At 38.3% G+C, this 21,126-nt stretch overlaps 1 protein-coding gene across 1 annotated transcript in view; it reads right to left on the reverse strand.

Annotated features, from left to right (window-relative positions):
* ATG10 (autophagy related 10) overlaps nt 1–21,126 on the reverse strand; it is a 266,281-nt gene that overhangs the window by 79,746 nt on the left and 165,409 nt on the right. The window contains exon 4 of the mRNA XM_040239430.1: nt 6,192–6,330. Coding sequence (XP_040095364.1) covers nt 6,192–6,330 — 139 coding nt within the window. The remainder of the gene's footprint in view (nt 1–6,191; nt 6,331–21,126) is intronic.

Below are 21,126 nucleotides of genomic sequence, written 5' to 3' on the forward strand. Positions count from 1 at the left end.
ACACCGGTAGCAGCACCTTGACAACCCATCCAGCTTGATCTCCTTCCCATGGAGATCACAGTCTCCACCTTCTCGGCAGAGCACCTAATGCATGCACTTGAAGAACTCTGCTTTGACAACTTTAAAGGAGGAGAAAACCAACACACTAGTTTCCAGTTAGGCAGCCATTTTCCTCAGCATATTTTTTAAATAGACTAATGAATTTTTATGCTGTGCACACAGAAGGCACTCATGTACACTTTAATGGATGTTTCAAACAGGGCTTGTCTTATCAAGAGTAAGTAGACAAAAGACATCATGGGACACAATACATTTATTTGTTCGGGAAAGCTGAAGTATAGCCTTTTACAGGTAAGAAAATAAATTTATCTGCCTTTTCATGTCTTCTTCCAGGCCTCTGAATCCACATAAAATCTGTTACTTTGTGGACATGATGCTTTGCACTAACATAGGTTTGAATAAACCTTTTAGCAAATTAGGTGTCCCTCTAGTTTTGTTTCACCTTTCTTTAATATGTTTTAAAATCAGACTTGATTTTTCAGTGGGATTCTATTCCCATCACGTGTTTTACCCCAGCATCCTACTTATACTTTAAATCCCCATAATGTTTCAAACATTTACCTGGTTCAACAAATAATCCTCATTAAATTCCCTCTGTCATTTAAACTTTTCAGTTTGAATATATTTATATTAGTTAAATAATTTATTTTTATTTGTATTTAAGAAAAATATCTTTCATTGTTTGCTTTTCAAATTTCATTTCAACCCTTAGAATCTCTTTTTAATGCACTAAAAGTCATGTTCCATTGCATAATTATGAACATTCTTAAAAATTCTCTATAATCAAATAAGACTCTAAATCTGCCAAGTCATATTCTATTTTCTGCTCATGATGGTGATTAACTGGAATCATTTTTGCCTTAATTTCTCTAATCTACCTATCTTTTCTGTTTAACAAGCAGCCTTAATTCTCACTCTACTGGAATGGTAATTTTTTTTTCCTGAAAATATGTTCTTTCCAGTTCATTTTCTCTAAGAGATGATTTAAATTTTTCTTTAAAAAAATTTGCAACAATAACACTAAAAGTCAAAATTCCTTTTCCCAAAATTTCATTCTTCATAATTTCTTCTCATCCTTCATTAATTCTCTTTCTGTTTTACTCAGTCATAGTTTCTGTTCTAGAAAATCCCTCCCTTGATCTCATTCATTTTTGCTCAATCTCTTTCACTTCTCACTTCACTTCTCACTTCATTTCTTTCTCATATCCTCCAAACCTATTCCATCATCTCTTCCATAATGTGACCTTAACATATCTTTCCAACCATCTTGCACACTTTGAAGTAGAGATTTTCCTCAAACCAGCTTCTCACTATTCCCCAAACAGGCCATGCTTTCCAGCCCTACAGCTTGGCACTCACCCACCTCCCTTTCCCTAGTACGTTGCCCAGCCTCTTCAGAAAAGCCAGTCTGTACGGTTTCCTTGAAAACTGTTGATCAGAGCTACGGATATTTTATTTTTCTTCTCCAGCTTCCTCCAACCCTCATCTTTCCTGTTTTCCTGTTATTTTCTTCTACACAGTCCAAAGACTCCCTCTCATTCCACACCAGGGGCAAACCTCTTCTTCCTCCTCCCTGATGATGTAAACACTGCTCTACTTCCAATCTTTTCATTATTCTTTTGAGCTGGCCTTTATCTTGGTTTGGTTATGCTGCTTTTAAGAGTGAATTATTCTTTGACTATTTGAACATAGTTTAGGCATATAACAAGTGGATAAATTTTCTATATGAAATATCTGGGTTACATTTTTAATTCTCTACTCTTACTCCCTAGACCAATAATAAAACAGATCCTGAGAAAGAACAGACATTCAGTTGCTGAATGGAAGAAATGTTTCCTTCCCTATTCAAAAGCTGCCCTTCTAACTAATTAAAGAAATATGTCAGAATGGTTCCCAAGAAGAACTCATATGTCAGCACCAAAGAAATAAATATTCTGAAAATGAGAAGAACCACTTGGTCTATTTCTCAATAGAGATTGAGAACAAAGGAAAAGAAGAGAGACAGGGAAGAAATTAATCAGAATTCAAGCTGAAATAAATATAGAAATCTGTAGTTGTAATGAAAGGGAAAACTAGGTAAGCTTAGGAGTCTGGTGAAGCCCAAAGCTATTATGTATATGCCCAAGATTTACAACACATTTCTAACACCTGCTATCAACTTCTGACCAGAGCCAAGCCCCCACAAAGGGAAAACTGGGGCATAAAAAGGTGTTGGAATGATGAACAGTACTTAGAAGCCTTTTGCACAATACAAATAATTCTCTAACACAGTGTGCTTTAAAAATAGTTGGAGGAGAAAAACAGCCACTTGAAGACATCAGTGCTTTGTGAGAATGGACTTCATAGTCAATAAAGCACCATTTTAGGGTAGGCTATTTATTAGTATCAATGCCTAAGAGAAGTGCAATGACCTCTCACCCACTGCTGGGGAGCAAATGGTATTAAGCGTGACCCACCACCTCTGCCAAACCTAAAATGGCAAGAGTGGATAGGGAAAAAAGAGCACTGGGAAGGACATTTTCTCTCTTAAATTCATCAAACCCTCAGCAACTGAGCTCCTATAAGCCCAAGTAGTAGAAACTAGAGGTGCCCAGAAACAGAATTTTGCACCACCTTGGCTGTATGCCTTCAGGGATCCAACGCAAATATGTGTTTACAGAAGCAGAACAGCTCCCCAGCTAGCGGAAATGCTCAGCTTTGAGTCCTCAGGACTTTCCACTTTCCTTAGCCAACCATTCCTGCAGTCTCTAGGAAGAATCAAACTAAAAAGTAAAGATATAGAGATGGCTTGGGTTCTGAGTTTCCTGGAGACAAGAGAATTACTCCTTCCATATAACTCATCTGGAGAAGGCAATGGCACCCCACTCCAGCACTCTTGCCTGGAAAATCCCATGGATGGAGGGTGGGCTGCAGTCCATGGGGTCGCTAAGAGTCGGACACAACTGAGCGACTTCACTTTCACTTTTCACTTTCCTGCATTGGAGAAAGAAATGGCAACCCACTCCAGTGTTCCTGCCTGGAGAATCCCAGGGACGGGGGAGCCTGGTGGGCTGCCGTCTATGGGGTCGCACAGAGTTGGACATGACTGAAGTGACTTAGCAGCAGTAGCAGCATATAACTCATCAGAAAAATTCAAATAAGATACCATCATAAGGTTTCAAGGTTTCCATCTTTGGACTGTATGCAGAAATGGTTAGAAATTCCTCCTCTAGGTTCATTCAATAAATAGTTGCTGACATTGTGCCACAGTTAATACTATGGGCATTAAAATGAGTAAGACAAAGAATATATATGTCATATAAGTATTACACACCCACACACATCTATGAATAAAGCTTATCACTCTGTAGGCTGAAGTACTCACTATTAATTGCCTTTCTTTCTCTTTTTACCTTAACCTCCTCCCTTCTAGATTATCATTTTATAGGGAACAAGTAAACAAATAATTTTCTGATATCATGCAACATGTGATATATGATATAATGTGATATAATATGACACAGGGGTGACAACAACAAATGGCATGTTAGCTGAGTCTTAGGCAGTAGTTGGCCTGGCAGACATTGGACATATCAAGGAGTAAGAGGTGATCACAGTCCAATGTAGCTGTACTTTAAGAAACAGAATAAAGATTTCCTTTTACATCTAAGCTAGTTGATAAAAGAAAAGGTAATATCAACTTAAATAAGAATTACTTACCACTTGCTTTACCTAAAAAAAAGGTACTACAATAAAATTCAGAGCAAAGCAGAGAAACTAATTTTTACTAAGACTCAAATGCAAAAAAAATAAATAAATTCTAAATACCTGTCAAAAACAAGGCTGAGTGAACTATTTTTGAAGCAACAATAACAAAAAAAAGACCCCTGAGCAAGAAATTTTATAGCCATCCTGTTTCTAGGTCGGAATTCTCTTAGAATGAGACAAAGAAAAATCTGGACCTGGAATAAGAAGAAGATGTTAGGAATTCAATTCACCACACTAACAGAGATTTGTTTAACAGATGAAAGGCCAGAGTAACCACATAACATATGAACACGGAATGGACTGAGGGGAAAAAAGGAAAAATTATGACTCCAGAGTAAAGGATAATACATTTTTAGAACACCTGTTAGGTTAAGTTAGGTAGAGAAAGGAAAGGAAATTATCAGAGTCTGATAAAGGAAAGAACCATTTTTCATGTTTCTCCACAAGAAAACACTCAGTATGCTTTGCAAATATTAAATCTGATATTCTAATGCACCTGAAAAATCACTAAGTGAATTCTGGAATTTAAAAATTCCTAACGCTAATTCTATACAACACAGAATGGGGAGAGTGGAGAATAAGAAATGCTTCTACACAAAGTAAATGACTTGTTTGTGTTTCCTGTATAAAAGCGTAAACAAAGAGCATCTTCAAATATATAAATAGAATCCAAAAAGGCTAGTTATTTTGTGTGTGTTTTTTTAAGAAACAGAAAACCACCATGAAGAAAAGATCTTAGAAAGTATACAGATTTCATTAAAATACAATTGAACTTGCAGGGACAATTACTGTGCTGTACTGTAAGGGGAGCTGTTGGCACATAAGAGCAAAGTACACGTATGAGCTCATCCACCAGCCTCAGCAAGACCCACTTCCAGCTAGAAGCAGTCATGTTTCAACACCTCCGATTCCCTAACGCTGACAAGCTAAACAACTTGTTTTGTCTCTGGGAGCTCTTCTCTGGTGATTAACTGCTTATGGTGAATACTAATTACATGAAAGTACAGTATTGAAGAAGTAGTATCCTGTTTCCTTTACCTGCAGCCTCGACATGAATCCAGAAGCTACTGGGTAGAGTTCTTGCAAACCAAAACCGAGAAGGACATTTTTCTCCCCTCCAGTAAATAAATGTAACCCCTTCTATTTTTCAGTATAACACAGCTCACTGACAAGAAGCTTCCTTTAACCTCTGGGCTCCAAACCAAGTAGAATCACAATAAAGTGAGTGTTTTAAAGGCCTATAATAATCATATGGATTAATCTGCAGCAAGAGTTTGTGAATTAGTAAACTACCAGTGTCCTTAATTCCCCATGTCCCATGTTGAAAATTTACCCCAAATTGTCAGTTCTTAGGAGCTGCACCTCAGATTAAAATCTTCTCACCAGGGAGTCTATGAGAATTTGTTCTTGTGTTTTAAATCCTAAGTGCTTGTTAAACCGCCAACACTGCAAAATTAGAGACCATTAAACAATATAAGGCAGCAAGTGATTAAATCTACCAAATACACATTCAAAGCAGCTTAAGCTACTTTTTAATTAAAAATAAAATATCACTGGCTAAATTCAGATGTCTTAGCTATCCAGAAAAGGTTAGAAGGCTGTTCAAAATGCAAAATGCTGCTGATAAGTCCAGAGAGAAAACGAGAAATGGGGTAGGGGTGGGCTGGGGAGGTGGTTCCTCTTGACTTCTGAGCCCAGGGTAGAGAGGCCTCAAAATGCTGACCTGGTTTAGTCAGAGGACGTGAAGCAGGGAGCCCTGGCTGTGCTTCAGGGTGAGGACTTCATGTGGCCGCTGATTAAATAAGCTTTCCTAGCCAAGACCTGAGGAGACAGGGTGTTCCACCTTCTTGGCAAGGGGGATGAGTTGAGTAACACTGCAGGAAGCTGAGGCACTGGAGATGTATAGATGGCCGAAGGAAATGTTAGTGCTATTTTTAAACATAGCTTAAATGGATTGATAAACAGTTCCTGAAATAATAATTAGTGTTGGGGAAGGAGGCATGGGGACTTTTGAGTTAATGGGATCATTTGAGATTGAAAGAAATTTTCACTGTAAAGTTAGAAGTAAATAAACATTGTAGCTTTAAGTTGTTCCTACTTGTTTAAAGTAAAGAAAAGAAAAAGGGCCAGGGGGCTTAGTCAACGCTGGGCAGGAGGCCAAGAATCTGCAGATCAGACTTAGGGCTGGGATGATATCATTCACTCTAAAGTCTTGATATTCTTTCTAAAGCATGAGAAAATTTACTGGTAAAACCTTACCTCACCCACAGTTTTCTTATTTTTAACTCTTTTTTTTTTTTCTCTCAAGAATAATTTTCCAAATCTGCTTTCTGCCTTATATGTAAATGTTATGAATTTACATTTAGCTTCCAACATGGTCTTACCTAAAAAGCTTGCCCTAAAGTAAAGCACAGGCACTTGGTAGCTGCAGGAATATAAGACATGATACTCATATTTAATCACTTCGGCTGCCGTGGTGGTCTCGGTTACCTCAGAATCATCCAGGGGGGGATCTACAGCCTCCTGAAAAAAAGCAAATACAAAAACAGAATGTGGCTGTCAATAAAAAGAAGCACATTAACACACACGAAGAGAAAGCTGAGGTTTTCTTCATGCAAAATAACAGTTAAATAAATATAGGACTATGAGGTAAGGAAAAGGGAGTTTCCACATTAATGTTTAACGTTTGAGTCCTGGGTAAATAGTAAAACCAGAAAACATTAGCATTAAGTAATTCCAGATTGTTTTTGAGAGACAAAGCAGCTCCGAGTAAAGAAACAGGAAGCGGGGGGGAAAGTAAAAAGATCTATTGCAACAGCAACTCTGAAAAATCTTTACCGTACAATTTTAGCAACAAGATGATGGCTATACAAGCTACCTTCTTCCCTACCTGTGAAAGCTAAAAACATCCTAACAATTGAGCAAGAGACTGTGAAATGTCCCTAAAGATTCAATTGTACTTGCCAAAAGATGATTCATTGTGTGCTGAACAATTCCCAGTTCCATTTTGAATAAAAAAAGTTATTTTGCAAGAGGTTGAGTTTGTTAGGTACATTTCAAAACCTGAGATGAATCTGTTTTCTTTATTATTGTGCCATCTTTGGTACATTTCTACAATAAATCTTGATTTATAATAGAGTAGATGGCAAATATCAATGTCAACATAAACAGGGTTTTGTAAGCAAAGATGGTTCTAGCTAGTTCACTTCTCACCTAATCATTCTCTACAAGTTGATTTATTATTATTATTATTATGTGTAGGGTTTGTTGATAATGTATCTTAACGTTTGGAAGCAATTAATTGGACATGTTGAGTCAGAATCTGATTCCATCCACATTCACTTATTTAATGGGCTGAAGAATTTTCTTTGACATTAATTTTTCGTAGAACAGAAGAAGCAGGTTGGTTTGACTCATTTCTACCTTTCATTAAAATGGTAACAACAATGAACAATTGAAAAGAGCAACAGGAAAGATTTCAAACTTTATCAACATGAAATAAGGTTTCCTGTGGAGATAAGTAAAGCCACAGACTACTCTCCAGATCTCTTATCTGCTTTACTAATTCCCTACTCACAGTCAATTCATTGGGGGGGGATATTACACTAGATAAATCACAACTGAAGATATTTACAAAATAGTTTTTCATTAAACTCTAGTAAACACTATCAATTAAACACAATGAATTAAATAACTGAAAAGAAACCACTGAAATAAATATTCCAGATACAGAAAATTAATACAGTAGCAAGAAAGAGGTTTTTCCTGTTTATTTAAATTTCATTAGGTAAAGATAAATACATCTTCTTTTAAAGCAATTCTTTCAGCCAAAATTCATTCTTTTTGCTCAAAGATTGAGTTGTTTATAATTTTTCTTTTTTTATTCTTTCTTAACATTATAAAATCATTATAGTTAAAAATAACTGCAAACATTGCTCAAGTACATTAACAAAAAATTGAAATTCCCCTCATCCCAGCACTTTAGTATCTCAGATTTGTAATTATTTTCAGAAGGTCATTGTGTATTTTTCCAGACTGTTTTTATTTTTTGATGTGCAAACACATATATACACATATACATCCACCTATATCCCACCTTTGCATCCCCAATTAAATCATGGTATATATGTATGTTCCTTGATTTGTTCACTCATGAACATACGCCCACGTGCTGCCATGTCAGTGCTGTAGATTTTGCTGCTTCTTTTATATCGCATTGTATGACCATAGTTTTTTGCTTTTTTAAACATTTCCATACTGGTAGATATCTTAGCTCAATTATAATTTTCTGCTACTACAACTAATGCTGCAGTGAATATCTTAGCACATATATTTTTATACACCTCTATTTTTCTATGGTGCAGATTCCTAAAGGTAACATTAATGTATGAGAGGGTACATGCATCTTAAATTTCAACAGATACTGTCAATTTGTTCTCAGAAAAAGGATGTATCAATCTATATTCCCAGCAAAAATGTAAAAGAATGTCCTTTCCCAATTCCTATAAATCCTGTAGATTATTTGTTTTTGGTTTTTGCTTATTTGATGAATTTTTAAATATCAGTTTTTTGTTTTAGTTTCTAGTTTCTTGATTACTAATGAAAGTGAACATCTACTCATGTATTTATGAGTAATTTGTATTCTTCTGTGATGTACCTGTTCTTATTCCTTTCCTATTTTTCAGATATTTGATTTCCATTGTTCTTACTGAATTATATAAACTCTTTGTATATTAGAAATAACATATTACCAGAAATATATATACCTCTGCACTACAGAAATACACAAGTGTGCAAATATATGTCTGATACGTATGTGCATAAAATGTTTTCACTCAGTTTTCTTTTAACTTTGTTCCTTGTATGTATAATTTATTTTCATGTAGTCAAAGCTGTACATTTTCTATTTGCAGCTTCTAGGTAATCTGTCTTCATTAGACGGACTTGTGCTATGTCCCATCTCATCCTTAAAAATTATACAAATGTTAAACTTGTTTATTCTACACACTCACTATGTCTCTCTCTCTCACGTACACATTTTTAAATTGACGTGTTTAATCACTAAACCATGCAAATTTTGTTTTTCTGTATGGTGTGAAGAATTTTTCCCAGATGATTTCCAATAATCCATCTTCCTCCCATTGATTTTAATACACTTTTACCATAAATTAGATTTGTGTATATGTGTGTCTTTATTCTCTATTCTTCTCTATTGAGCTAATTCTCTTCTTAGACCATCACTGACCAGTTTGTAAGTAAATACTGAGTTGGGTCATTAATGACTTCTGCATAAAACTGCAGATATAGATTGACCGAGACTCAGTATTGCTAGGGAGGATAAATTCCTGGAAAGACTGTCCTTTCAGTTCAGTTCAGTTCAATTCAGTCACATCCGACTCTGTGACCCCATGGACTGCAGCACACTAGGCCTCCCTGTCCATCACCAATTCCCAGAGTTCACTCAAACTCATGTCCATCAAGTCGGTGATGCCTACCAACCATCTCATCCTCTGTCGTCCCCTTCTCCTCCTGCCCTCAATCTTTCCCAGCATCAGGGTTTTTTCCAATGAGTCAGTTCCTTGCATCAGGTAGCTAAAGTATTGGAGTTTCAGCTTCAGCATCAGTCCTTCCAATGAATATTCAGGACTGATCTCCTTTAGGATGGACTGGTAGGATCTCCTTGCAATAAAAGGGACTCTCAAAAGTCTTCTCCAACACCACAGTTCAAAAGCATCAATTCTTCAGTGCTCAGCTTTCTTTACAGTCCAACTCACATCCATACATGACTACTGGAAAAACCATACCTTTGACTAGATGGACATGTGTTGGCAAAGTACTGTCTCTGCTTTTTAATATGCTGTCTAGGTTGGTCATAACTTTTCTTCCAAGGAGCAAGCGTCTTTTAATTTCATAGCTGCAGTCACTATCTGCAGTGATTTGAGAGCCCCCAAAATAAAGCCTGTCACTGTTTCCACTGCTTCCCCATCTATTTGCCATGAAGTGATGGGATCAGATGCCATGATCTTCATTTTCTGAATGTTGAGCTTTAAGCCAACTTTTTCACTTTCATCTTTCACTTTCATCAAGAGGCTCTTTAGTTCTTCTTTGGTTTCTGCCATAAAGGTGGTGTCATCTGCAAATGTGAGGTTATTGATAATTCTCCCAGCAATCTTGATTCCAGCTTGTGCTTCTTCCAGCCCCGCGTTTCTCATGATGTACTCTGCATATAAGTTAAATAAGCAGGGTGACAATAAACAGCCTTGACATACTCCTTTTCCTATTTGGAACCAGTCTCTTGTTCCATGTCCAGTTCTAACTATTGCTTCCTGACCTGCATATATATTTCTCAAGAGACAGGTTAGGTGATCTGGTATTTCCATCTCTTTAAGAATGTTCCACAGTTTGTTGTGATTGACACAGTCAAAGGCTTTGGCATAGTCAATAAAGCAGAAATACACGTTTTTCTGGAACTCTCTTGCTTTTTCAATGATTCAATGTTGGCAATTTGATCTCTGGTTCCTCTGCCTTTTCTAAAACCAACTTGAACATCTGGAACTTCATGGCTCATGAACTGTTGAAGCCTGGCTTGGAGAATTTTGAGCATTACTTTGCTAGCTGTGAGAGAAGAGTGCAATTGTGTGGTAGTTTGAGCACTCTTTGGCATTGCCTTTCTTTGGGATTGGAATAAAAACTGACCTTTTCTATCCTGTGGCCACTGCTGAGTTTTCCAAATTTGCTGGCATATTGAGTGCAGCACTTTCACAGCATCATCTTTTAGGATTTGAAATAGCTCAACTGGAATTCCATTAACTCCACTAGCTTTGTTTGTAGTGATACTTCCTAAGGCCCACTTGACTTCACATTCCAGGATGTCTGGCTCTAGGTGAATGATCACACCATCGTGGTTATCTGGGTCGTGAAGATCTTTTTTGTACCGTTCTTCTGTGTATTCTTGCCACCTCTTCTTAATATCTTCTGCTTCTGTTAGGTCCTACCATTTCTGTCCTTTATTGAGCCCATCTTTGCATGAAATGCTCCCTTGGTACCTCTGCTTTTCTTGAAGAGATCTCTAGTCTTTCCCATTCTGTTGTTTTCCTCTATTTCTTTGCATTGATCACTGAGGAAGGCTTTCTTATCTCTTCTTGCTATTCTTTGGAACTCTGCATTCAAATGGGTATATCTTTCCTTTTCTTCTTTACCTTTCACTTCTTTTCTTTTCACAGCTGTTTGTAAGGCCTCCTCAGACAGTCATTTTGCCTTTTTACTTTTTCTTGGGGATGGTCTTGATCCCTGCCTCCTGTACAATGTCATGAACCTCCATCCATAGTTCTTCAGGCACTCTTTCTATCAAATCTAATGCCTTGAATCTATTTCTCACTTGCACTATATAATCATAAGGGATTTGATTTAGGTCATACCTGAATGATCTATGGATTTTCCCTACTTTCTTCAATTTAAGTCTGAATTTGGCAATAAGGAGTTCATGATCTGAGCCACAGTCAGCTCCCAGTCTTGTTTACTGGACTGTCCTTTACCCAAACTCAAATTAAGCACTCATGTATGTGTTGGTGTTGACACCAGGTGCTTGCAGCTGGTGCTAAATTAGACATAGATTCAGATTCTCTGGAACAGTTTGGAGGCTGAAGAAATAAGAGAGAGGGGGTAGAAAAAGCTTCTTAAAGAGCCAATTAGAAGTTTCACTCCAGCCACTATCCCACTGGCAGCTGAGTGCCTATCTTCCAACTGGGAGCACTGCTCTCACCCAGCACCTTGCTCTGGGCAGCCATCTATCGGCAACGAAGTTTTCGCATCCTTAACTCATAGGAAAAGAACTGAACTCTTGGCCTGTTTCTGCTAGGATCTTTCCATCCGTTCGTGGTCACCTTTATGATGCCCATGCAAATATCATCTCATGAAATCGTGCAATTTGGAAATCTCAGACTTCTACATATTTTCTGTTTCCCTCTCGCAAAGTGCCAGATGGTTTTAAAACTTTAAGACCAAGGTTCTTGTCTCATTCATCTTTGTATTCCTAGAGACTCTAACACAGAGATGACAACCCTGGTAAGCAATTCTTCATCTGTAGCAGCTCTGTTCCCTCCTATATAAGTATAACAAACATCACAGGTGATTCACCAGCAAGCTTACCTTGACACTAAAGTCGGAAAAGAAGTAAATGGAGGACTAAAAATGCAGAAGATCACCAAAGTTGATACACAAATGGTAAACAGGCATATAAAAAGATGCTCAATATCATCACCCATCAGGGAAATACAAATTAAAACTACAGTGAGATATCACTACACATCTATCAAAATAGATAAAATAACAAGCAGTGACATCTTCAAATGTTGGTGAAGACACAGAGAAACTAGATCATTCATACATTGCTGCTTGGAGTATATAAAATGGTACAGCCTCTCTGGAAAACCATATGGCAGATTCTTCTAAAACTAAACGTCTAATTACCATACAATCCACCAATTACACTCTTGGGCATTCATCCCAGAGAAATGAAAAACATGCACACGAATATTCATAGTAGTTCTATTCAGAATAGCCAAAAACTTGAGACAGTTCAGACGTCCCTCAGTGGGTCGTAGTTAAACAAATTGTGGCATGTCATCCTACACTGCTTGGCAATGAAAAGAACAAATTGCTGATACACACAACCACCTGAGTGAATCTCTCAGGAATTACAAAGTGATAAAAGCCAATCCAAAAAGATTACAGATGGTATGATTCCATTTATATAACATTTTTGAAATGACAAAATTTTAGAAATGAAGAACAAAGAACGGATTAGTCTTGAGGGGAGTGGGCAGAAGGAGGTGGCTATGTTTACAAAAGGGCAGCATGAGGAGGCCTTGTGATGATGGACTTGTTCTGTATCGATTATGGTGATGGACAGGTGAACCTACATGCACGATAAAGTCGCATACAACCAAACACACACACCACACCTCCATACACACCCATCCACACACACACAGATTGGCATAAGTAAAACAGGACAATCTGAATAAATCAGTGGATTGTATTGATGCTGGTACCCTGGTTGTGATATTATACTGCAATTCTGCAAGATGTTGCCACGGGGGTAAACTAGGTTAAGGGTACATGGGAACTTTCTGATTATCTTTTACTACTGCCTATGAATCTGTATCTTACAATTTCAATGAAAAACTAAAAAGGAAAAAAATAGCAAGACAGTTTGAGATTCGTTAAAGACAAAATACAATATCTAAGACCTCAGAGCTAACAGTACAGATGGCACAGGGATTATGTTGATAAAGAGAGGCTGATGTCTGGAACTGGCCTTACAATTACACAGGAGGCGTGTCAGAGGATGTAGCTGTGGAAGGGGCATGGTTGGTCATGGAGTGATGATTATTGGGGTTGATTGATGGGTCCACAGGTGTTATTTATACCTTTTAGTCTACTTTTTTGAATATTTTTAATTCTCAAAAAAAAAAAAACGTTTTAAGGGAACAATAGTTTCTGCTACTATGTTACAGTGTACAGAATCAGAGAACACACAGAATCACAGTATACAAAATCATAGGGAAAGGAACCGTCTGGCACAACACTCACCTTGCTGATCCAAACAAGAAGGCTCCAAAAGACTGATGGTTTACCCAATGTCCCTAGATAATTAGAGGCAGAGGCAGGCCACTGACCCATATCTACTGACCCTGAAATAACTGATCTTTGTACTGGAGAATGCCACTTCTTAACTGTTATATATTCAATTTAGACTGATGTTCTAGATGTCATTGGATTCAGTGCAGTTCAGTCGCTCAGTCGTGTCAGACTCTTTGCGACCCCACAGACTGCAGCACACCAGGCCTCCCTGTCCATCGTCAACTCCCAGAGTTGATGGACTCATGTCCATTGAGTCGGTGATGCCATCAGATTACTATTAATATTTTGAGTATGTTTGCTAATATTTTTTACTTTTCTTTTGTTATATTTTAAAGAGGATTGGGATATATTTAATTTGATATTAAGAGTTAACAGAAAAAGGAGTCACATGTACATTTATTTTCCTCACAATGTTGCTATTTCATTAAATGAGAAGATACCTGTATTTAGAAAATCACATTCATTCAAGGAGCTAAAAGATTAAGTGGTTCACATTAATTATAGAAACCTTGATTTTATTGAATTCAATTAACAATAAGTTGACAGTGATCTCTCATTTAGAAAATCTGATATGAATTAAGCTTTACAACTAAATCTCATTAAATAGTGATCATGCTGAAGACACTTCATAGATATTTTATTGAAAGCAAACCCAAATAGAGTACTGGGCTTAGGAAATGAGATCCATATCTTTATTTAGCCTACAGGGAAAAGTAATGGAAGGGAAAAAAGAAAAACTTTTTTTTCTATCACTAGAAATCTCTATTACTATTAGTGAGCAAACATAAGTAATGAGCTTTATTCATAATGTCCCTTGAGGAAATGAGATTCTATTTGTTTATCTTCCACCAGTCAGGATCTTAATTCAAACCTAACAGTTATGGGCCAGAATCACAGCCAAGAAGCCAAAGAGTGACAAAGGTACAGGACTGGTTCAGGACTGTCTTTAGCTGCATCCACAAGAGGATATATAACCATTTAATCACAATGGAAAGATGGACTATGTTACAAACTTTTCTTGATTTTCCTGAACCAACATCCTTTTAATATTTTTAGAAGTGATAAAGACTGGCAAAGTCTTTGGACCAATCATTGAAAAATCAATTCCTTAAGAAAGTTTTAATTATTAAAACATTTTAAATGAATTACTATAAAAATAACCTATGTGGGACTCTGAGCAAGTAGCCCTCTCCCCCCTTTTTCTGTTTGTCTCACATGCTCATTATTTTACAGTGGGGTGGTTTTTTCACAATTTGTACTCCTAGTTTGACTTTTTTTTCATGATCTCTGTGGCTTTTGAGTGCATGACTGTCACAAGAACTCTACAAGCAATGGCATTCTTTTAGCAACTGTAAATGTTGTATCCAGTACATAAAAGAGAGTTTACCACCAGGCAGACAAGTGTCTAACAGCATCTGGGGTGACACTGAAACAACAAAGTGGAGTGTCTAGCTGATTCCAAGGATAGTACCTCAGTGAGGTGCCCCCCCCTCCCAGTAATACTATCACTACTCCTTGGGAAAAAAAAGAGGTGCCATTCTCTGCTCTCCCAGCTCCATCAGAGGGGAGTGAATTAGCATCCACATGGCCAATGTGGGTTCCCACTGAGAGAAAGAATCTGTCTCCTGTGTGGGATTAAATCTGACGCAGCCTGGCACACTCAAGGGCAAGGCAGGAGGTGGGGGACACAGAAATCCACCAAAGCACATCTGGCAGTTTTCTGGATGTTTACAGCTGGTTGTGTTGTGCTTCGAAGGCCCTGCTTCCTTTAAGACTGTGCAGGAGACAGGAAGACAGCTTGAACTCAGGGTGGGGCAGCTAGCAAAAAGGCTGAGTGCAAGGTGCACTGCAGAGGAGGCTGTCTGTGAGATTCCTGGCCAGAGAGTACAGGTTCCATGGCAGGAGGGAACAGTGATAATGTTTAGTGGCACCTAATGTGTGGCAGAAAGGGAAGAGGAGCTGAAAGCCTTCTGATCAAAATGAAAGAGGTCAGCGAAAAAGCTGGCTTAAAGCTCAACATTCAGAAAACGAAGATCATGGCATCCTGTCCCATCACTTCATGGGAAATAGATAAGGAAACAGTGGAAACACTGTCAGACTTTATTTTGGGGGGCTCCAAAATCATTGCAGATGGTGACTGCAGCCATGAAATTAAAAGATGCTTACTCCTTGGAAGAAACGTTACGACCAACCTAGATAGCATATTCAAAAGCAGAGACATTACTTTGCCGACTAAGGTCCGTCTAGTCAAGGCTATGGTTTTTCCTGTAGTCATGTATGGATGTGAGAGTTGGACTGTGAAGAAAGCTGAGCGCCGAAGAATTGATGCTTTTGAACTGTGGTGTTGGAGAAGACTCTTGAGAGTCCCTTGGACTGCAAGGAGATCCAACCAGTCCATTCTGAAGGAGATTAGCCCTGGGATTTCTTTGGAAGGAATGATGCTAAAGCAGAAACTCCAGTACTTTTGCCACCTGATGCGAAGAGCTGACTCACTGGAAAAGAATGATGCTAGGAGGGATTGGGGGCCAGAGGAAAAGGGGACGACAGAGGATGAGATGGCTGGATGGCATCACTGACTCGATGGACATGAGTTTGAGTGAACTCTGGGAGATGGTGATAGACAGGGAGGCCTGGCATGCTGTGATTCATGGGGTCGCAAAGAGTTGGACACGACTGAGCAACTGAATTGAACTGAACTGAGTGTATGTCAATGATGATTTGTCCTTACATCAGAACAATATATAAAAAGCATTATTTTCCTAGGAGAAAATAAGGACTCAGAAGGACTTTTAAAAGGAAAACTCAGGTTCCTCTACTTTTTACGATTTCTGAGCAGTTAAATGCAAGAGAATTAGCAGAATAAGGGATATGAAAACCAATAATTCCTTATGGAAATCATGACTAGTTAAAGAAGAGGAAAAGACTTTTTACCTAGTATTCTGAGTTTCAGATCAGCCGAAGGTGTTTCTATTCAGGCTTACCCTTTGCATGTTACCTAATGCCAGTCTCAGTTATAATGGGTTCACAATTTTTCTAAGAACATTTGTATACATTATGTCACTTGTTCCTCAGCTCTATGGGAAGGTCCAAAGTCACCCATCAAGTAAGAAATTAGCCAGAGCACAAACCTAAGCCCCCAGGCTTCAAGCCCAGGGCTCCTTCACTCTACAAAGATGATGAGATTTGGGGTGGGGGTGGGAGGGTAGGGGATGTTAAAATTTGTACTCTTGGGCTCCACTCCCAAACTTCTGCTGGGATGGGATTGATTTGCTAGAGTATCAATGGCCATTGATGGTTTAGTATGATATTCCTTTATCAATTATTACATTCAGCAGTGGATTTGTAACTGATAACATTAATCAAAAGGAATTCTTTTTTTAAAAATTTATTTATTTGGCTGTACCAGGTCTTAGTTTTGGCATGCGGAATCATTAGTGCTGGCATTCCAACTCTTAGTAGCGTCATATGGGATCTAGTTCCCTGACCAGGGATTGAAACTGGACCTTCTGCATTGGGAGTGAAGAGTCTCGGCCACTGGACCACCAGGAAAGTCCTCAAAAGGAATTCTTAATAGTGAAATTTGAGGTGCCAAAAAGAAATAAACTTCTGACCACACATGTAACCCCCAATGTGTAAGTCTTGCCATATAAGCCATGCTGAGTTTTAACTTCAGAACTCCAAAATTCTCCCTTATGCTACAGGATAAATCAGTTTCCACTGGGTTTATCCTTTCAGAAAATAAAGAAACAACAGTCATCTTTTATATAATATCCTCTCAAAAATATGAACCAATTTACTGTCTTCAGATTTATCTGATTCTAGTTAAATGATCCTAGTTCTTCCAAGTTTTCTTTTTTAACACTGATTTATTTGGCTGTATTGAGTCTTAGTTGTGGCATATGAACTCTTTTGTTGCAGCATGTGGCATCTTTCTGTTGTTGCAGCATGCGGGCTCTATAGTTGTGGCACACAGGCTTAGTTGCTCTATGGGGCATGTGGGATCTTAGTTTCCCAACCAGAGATTGAACCCCTGTCCCCTGCATGGGAAGGCAGATTCTTAACCACTGGACCACCAAGGAAGTCCCCTTCTAATTTTTCTTATATCCCTATTTCCAGAGATCTGCAGTTTTCTTACAGGCACATATAGTCAGTGTTCTAGACTTTGTGGACCATAAAGTCTTTGCTACTATAGCATGAAAGCAGACATTGGCAACAGGCAAACAGATGTGACCATACTCTGGTGAAATTTTATTTACAAAAACCAGCTACAGTCCATAGATCAAGTCCATCTTTAGGCCTTCCTTAATTTCCTTTATTGTATTTTTATAAGTAGTAAGCAGAACCTTATTAAAGGACCTGTGTCTCCATTTGGTGAACTTCACCCTTTTCTATCTTAAAATTTTACATTAGGTTTCCTGAGGGAATGATAAAATCTGAGCCTTCAAAGAATGATGATAATTGAATCAGATAGGCTAAAGTTAGGCTGAAGTCATTTTCTAAGGTAAGAGAATGCACTACCCTAATTTAAACAAGTGAGATTTTTTAAATGTCTTGATAAATAAACTGCAAATTCCTTCAGTGTATGCATAAATGTCCATACTCAAATCCAGAAATGAGGTAATTTCATTGCCAAAGAGTGAAACTGAGAAGGTCTTGATAAACAGACCAAAAGGCAAGCACTAGTAATTTCAGAAGGGGCTGTCTTGGCCTGTGCGCAAGAACCATGTCTGGGAATGAGCAGAAAACTCCTCTGCAGGACCTTCAAGAGAGCCTGAGCTCCTTCTCCTTCCTCAAAACTGTCTCAGAATTGCATGGCTGTGAATAGGCTTTATTTGTTTGTTTTGTTGGTTCTTTTACTAGGAGAATCCCTTAAAGAACTCCATAAGTGCATATCCTATGCTTGTGCCAGGACAAAGATGGGGCACAGGGAGGTAAGAGCTGCCTTTAAAGGTACTATTTAAGCAACAGTGAGAACACAGCGAAAGTCCTCATCTTTCTACAGGGGTGGAAGGGTACATTCAAATCACAGATTAAAAACACCTACATATTAGAGAAGTGTAGTATATAGTCAAATGTGAAAAAGGGCATGGAATTTGGAGTTAGATCTGGGTTCAGTTCTTGACTCTGTGCTCTCTGGATGAGCAGACTGCTTAATCCTCCTGAGCCTGAGTTTCCTTATTTGTTAAACATAGGCATTTTCCTCTTCTTTAAAGTGTATTAAACAAGACAAACTATAAAACTATCTGACACATAGTAGGTACTGATTTAGCTTATTCATTCATTTATCAAATGTTATGAAGTTTCTTCTAAATTCCACATCAAAGGTCAGCAAACATTTTCGTATAGGGCCAGGTAGTAAATATTTTAAGCTTTGTGAACTATGTGTCTCTGTCAAAACCATTCAACTTGCCACTGTAGCACAAAAGCAACCCACACAATATGTAAATCAATGACTGTGGCTTTGTGCCAATAAAATGTTATTTATGGACACTAAAATTTAAATTTCATATAATTTCAGTGTGTCATGAAACACTGTTCTTTTTCAACCATATAAAAATGCAAAAACCATTAACTCGTGAGCTGTACAAAAATAGGAAACTGGCCACAAATTTGCCAATCCTTGTTCCAGATTCTGTCCTATCTGGGAACAGAGAAAAGAACAGCAGACACTGTGCCATAAAGGGAGGAGATATGATAAACAAATAAGCACACAAATCATTACAATTATCATCACAGTAAGTGCTACTAGAGAAAACGCAGAGTCCTGGAGTAGCCGCGACTTAGCAGTAGCAGCAGAGTAGATATAATTTTACCATATCTATAAATTTGGTGTGGGTGGTTTTAACCTTTTTTGTTTCAGCTCTTTCAGGTATAAACCAGTTTTATGTAGGGCTGACCCTTTTAATATCCTAATCCTCATTCTCCAAGGTTTATTTTTAGTTCAATGACCATATCATCCACCCAGATAAATTTTTAGGAACATCTCCAATCCCCCAAGCTTCTTCCTAACAAACTCTTCTTGCAGACACTAAAAAAGTCTTGCACACTTCATTCTGTCACTACGTGTCCTGCCCTCAGCAACAGTTTCTGCCTGAGAACACCTCATGCCTTTCTTTCTCAGTTCAGTTCACTTCAGTCGCTCAGTCGTGTCCGACTCTGCGACCCCATGAATCGCAGCACACCAGGCCTCCCTGCCCATCACCAACTCCCGGAGTCCACCCAAACCCATGTCCATCGAGTCGGTGATGCCATCAAACCATCTCGTCCTCTGTCGTCCCCTCCTCCTCCTGCCCTCAATCTTTCCCAGCATCAGGGTCTTTTCAAATGAGTCAGCTCTTCACATCAGGTGGCCAAACTATTGGTTTCAGCTTCAATATCAGTCCTTCCAGTGAACACCCAGGACTGATCTCCTTCAGAATGGACTGGTTGGATCTCCTTGCAGTCCAAGGGACTCTCAAGAGTCTTCTCCAACACCACAGTTCAAAAGCATCAATTCTTCAGGCGCTCAGCTTTATTTATAGTCCAACTTTCACATGCATACATGACCACAGGAAAAGCCATAGCCTTGACTAGATGGACCTTTGTTGGCAAGGTAATATCTCTGCTTTTGAATATGCTGTCTAGGTTGGTCATAACTTTCCTTCCAAGGAGCAAGCATCTTTTAATTTCATGGCTGCAGTCACCATCTGCAGTGATTTTGGAGCCCAGAAAAACAAAGTCAGACACTGTTTCCACTGTTTCCCCATCTATTTGCCATGAACAAACTCACATACATGTGCATACAGGTACACAGTGTGTGCAGACAAAGTAAATGTTTATTCACTAAACTTTACTGAGCATCTACTAAGTGCTAGACATGGTGCCATCACTGGAGAGTTGTTGGTGAACAGAACAGACACAGTCTCTGCTCTCAAAGAGCTTTTACTAAAGGGAGGGGAGGGGAAACTGAATCATTCCATAAACAATTACTTGATTATAGTGTTGCAAGTGCTAGAAGAATATAAGTATGTATCTTGGGGCTCATCTGATCTGGGGTCAGGGAAAGGCTATGCTACGGCATACACATAAATCCCTTAGGACATGAGAAGACAGGGTTTTTGCCTATTTTATCTACTCAGGTATGCCCAAGCATCCTGAGCACCTAGCAAACAGTAATCAATAGGCATTCAATCAATATTTGTTAACTGAAATAAGTAAATGCAAAGAGAATAAAATGTTATAATTTCCATACTATAAATCAAAAGTCTAGAAACTTTTGTTGATTTTGACTCCAGGTATCAAAAATTTAAGCATTCATCTTTAATATGTTTATATTTACCTTCTGATCATTATGAACATGTATTTTGTATAATACACTATATACCTTGTAAAAGACATTAAAATTGAAAACCTTAATGGATAAGACAAGGTGAAGGAAAAATATATTCCAAGGAATTATTTTAGCTAGGTGATGATCTGGGTACTAAGAGAAGTAGGTGTCCCACCCTGCTGTTTGCTCTGAGCACCAAAGGACCTTCACTGGCCTCTTGCCTGCATCTCCTCTTTGCTTGCCCATTTTGCCCTCAGCTTTCTGGGCCAGTGGCTGTGGCTGCATAAAGTTGCAGAAATGTTGATTTTAAAATACTCATTGAAAAAGTTAGCACCTAAATGGTCACACATGTAAACCACATGCAA

The sequence above is a fragment of the Oryx dammah genome, unplaced genomic scaffold (assembly GCF_014754425.2).
Source record: "Oryx dammah isolate SB20612 unplaced genomic scaffold, SCBI_Odam_1.1 HiC_scaffold_5, whole genome shotgun sequence".
NCBI classification, from domain to species: domain Eukaryota; kingdom Metazoa; phylum Chordata; class Mammalia; order Artiodactyla; family Bovidae; genus Oryx; species Oryx dammah.